The 2,575-nt window shown below is 40.4% G+C and overlaps 1 protein-coding gene across 2 annotated transcripts in view; it reads left to right on the top strand.

The window, feature by feature from the left end:
- robo4 (roundabout, axon guidance receptor, homolog 4 (Drosophila)) overlaps positions 1-2,313 on the top strand; it is a 19,999-nt gene extending 17,686 nt beyond the window's left edge. For both annotated transcript variants that reach the window (XM_008428413.2, XM_017308436.1), the window contains exon 19: positions 338-2,313. In XM_008428413.2, the coding sequence (XP_008426635.1) occupies positions 338-519 (182 nt within the window). In that variant the 3' untranslated portion in view covers positions 520-2,313. The remainder of the gene's footprint in view (positions 1-337) is intronic.
- Positions 2,314-2,575: the final 262 nt, after the last annotated feature.

Raw genomic sequence — 2,575 nt, 5'->3', positions numbered from 1 at the left:
AGTTGTGCACATGCCTGCTGCTTGAAGAGAGATGAATCCATTCCCATTGCTGCTCCCACTTATTTAAAATCTTTCATCAAACTGAAGTCTCAGATTTCTGCCCCTCTTTGTCACCTCATCCATCACTCTGTTCGTTCCCCACAGGATTCATTCCATCCGTCAAACTCTCACTTTCGGCTCTTTTCTGTCGTAACTAAAAACCACCTTAACTTCTACTGACACGTGGCTGAGCAGCCGCTGCTTTTATTCATTTATTTTTTTTTTTCATTTTATTTTCATGAATCTTTGAATCAGATTAACGTCCTCAGCTCGGATTGTCGTCTTGTTCTGTGTTCAGACTTCTCGCCGCCGGCCTCCCCCCTCAGCGCCTTGTACCCGCCGTTCCGTTCGGACGGCGACGCCTTCGGGGAGCTGGAGCCCATCCCCGCGTGGGACTGGAGCATGGCCTGGGTGGAGGAGATGGACGTGCAGTACGGAGCTCACTATCCCGGCAGAAACACGAAACTCTTCAACGCTTAGACGTTTTTGCTGTGACCCGCGTCAGCGAGGACGGAGGGAAACTCTCTCTTTTCCTCCAGAACAACGCAGAGCAGACTGACCCGATGCTGCAGGTGGAGCGTTTCACCAGCCGGGTTCTGAAGCTTCATTAGAAGCATTTCACTGACACTTCCACTGGAGATGCAAGCCTCATGCTGTTTGTAAAAGTTTTCTTTTCTTTTTTTTTACCTCAGGGCTCTTCAGCTACTACTTTGAATCTCTGAAATGACTTTCATGGAGCTGTGGAAGGTTTTTTTTTTTTTTTTTTTTTGTATTCGAATTGTTTCCCTGAAAAGAAGCATAATGAGATATTTCCCTGGGGAGGTTCTCACCCCGTGTGTTCTCAAACGTCCAGAGAGACGCAGCGGTGGAGACGGTCTTAGAAAAATGTGCTTCTTGTTTTCATGTGGGTCTTGCAGGATTTCATTAAGACTGAGGTTGGAATCCGTTATAGCACTATGGTTTTGTTGTGGTTAAATGAAATGCAACGTATTCATGAAAAGGTTATTTAAAGAATTTTGAACATGTTCACATTGGCACTTCTCTGTGTGCTGATAACTTGGAATGTCCTGATTGCACAGCAGGCACTGGAAGATACCCAGTCAGATTGGACGGCCTCAATAAATTTAGCAAAATAAATGCTATGTATATGTTTAAAAGTTTGATCAGAAAGAATAAAAACACCATAAATGTCATCAGAATCCCTCATATTTAGTAACTATTGACAATCTTTGTTTCTCCTCAGTCATTTCCTCTCCGTTTTATCCCAACAGCAGGTCATCTGCAGCAAGCTGCTCCAACACAAGTTAACTGGTAATAAAGCTACTATTTTTAATCAGACCATGTAGCTTAAAACATGCAGTTCTGACATTTGTTTCTGAACTCTTTTTTTGTTTCGACCACTTTTTCTGCAAGGCTAGGCTAACGTTAGCGTGAACACTCTTTGTTTTGATAGGACTCATTGATAAGTTGGACTGCAGCGTTTTTCAGTGCTGGTCCAGCTGATTGTGTGTGTAGACAGGATGTACAGTGAAAAGCCGTTCGGCTCCATAAAATTCAGTGGCACATATTTAAGATGCGGTAAGAGCAGCTCCCTGTGCTACATCCTGTGTCTGAGCACAGCGGGCAGAGTTAAATCACATGACACACACACACACACACACACACGCAGGAAGCCTCTCTATTACACACTCTGAATGTCAGAGTAAGAAGTGGAAAGGGCTTAGATTCCAAGTAGAACATTCTAATTTATTCAGCAAAAGAGCGGGATAGAAACTGTCTTACAGTTTTGTAAGCCCTGTAAAAGAAAATAAGCTATGATTGTAGAACATAAATGGAGTCCAGGGTCTGTCTGGAGTCGCCTCTGACATGTTCACACACTGTAGACCAACAGCAGGTTTCAGGAGCTGAGGTTTTTGTCAAACACTCCTCACAAAAAAACAAAAACTGTGATCTAGATGCCAGGAGTGAATTGTCTCTTCTGGTAAATACAATTATTTTAAAATAATTTTATAAAGTTTACATTATTCTAAAGTGCACATTTGCCTTATTAGAGATATAAACATTTAAAGGGTAATAAATATTTTAACTTTAAATAACTGCTATTGGGAGTATTTTGTGTATTTAGAAGCAGATCTATTCGAAGCTCAGTCTGATGTGTTTTTTACTAACAGTAGCAAACTTTAGCATTTAGGGGAAAAAATCTGCTTTGTATTTTGTACATCTTGAAATAAAATGTGATTTATAATATGAAATAAAAAGTATATTTTATTCTGAGACGAAGTTTGTTCACTTGATTTCAGTTAAGTGGGGTGGCCGTTAATATCCAAAGTGGAGTTGTTCTGTAGCGAAACAAAGAACCGAAAGGAAAAGTATGAACTAATATTTTTCTTTTGGCCCCTTTATTCACCTTCTTACACAGTTTTAGTCTCTTGATCTTATGCCAATCTATCAATCTGTGTCAATCTGTACCTTTCTTTTCAAGAAATAAAACATCTATCTAACATTTCATGTTGGATAGAAGCTTTTACATCACATT

Source organism: Poecilia reticulata, linkage group LG14, assembly GCF_000633615.1.
Source record: "Poecilia reticulata strain Guanapo linkage group LG14, Guppy_female_1.0+MT, whole genome shotgun sequence".
Lineage (NCBI taxonomy): Eukaryota > Metazoa > Chordata > Actinopteri > Cyprinodontiformes > Poeciliidae > Poecilia > Poecilia reticulata.
The sequence above is the reverse complement of the archived record's forward strand: the minus strand, read 5'-3'. Positions and strand labels throughout refer to the sequence as shown.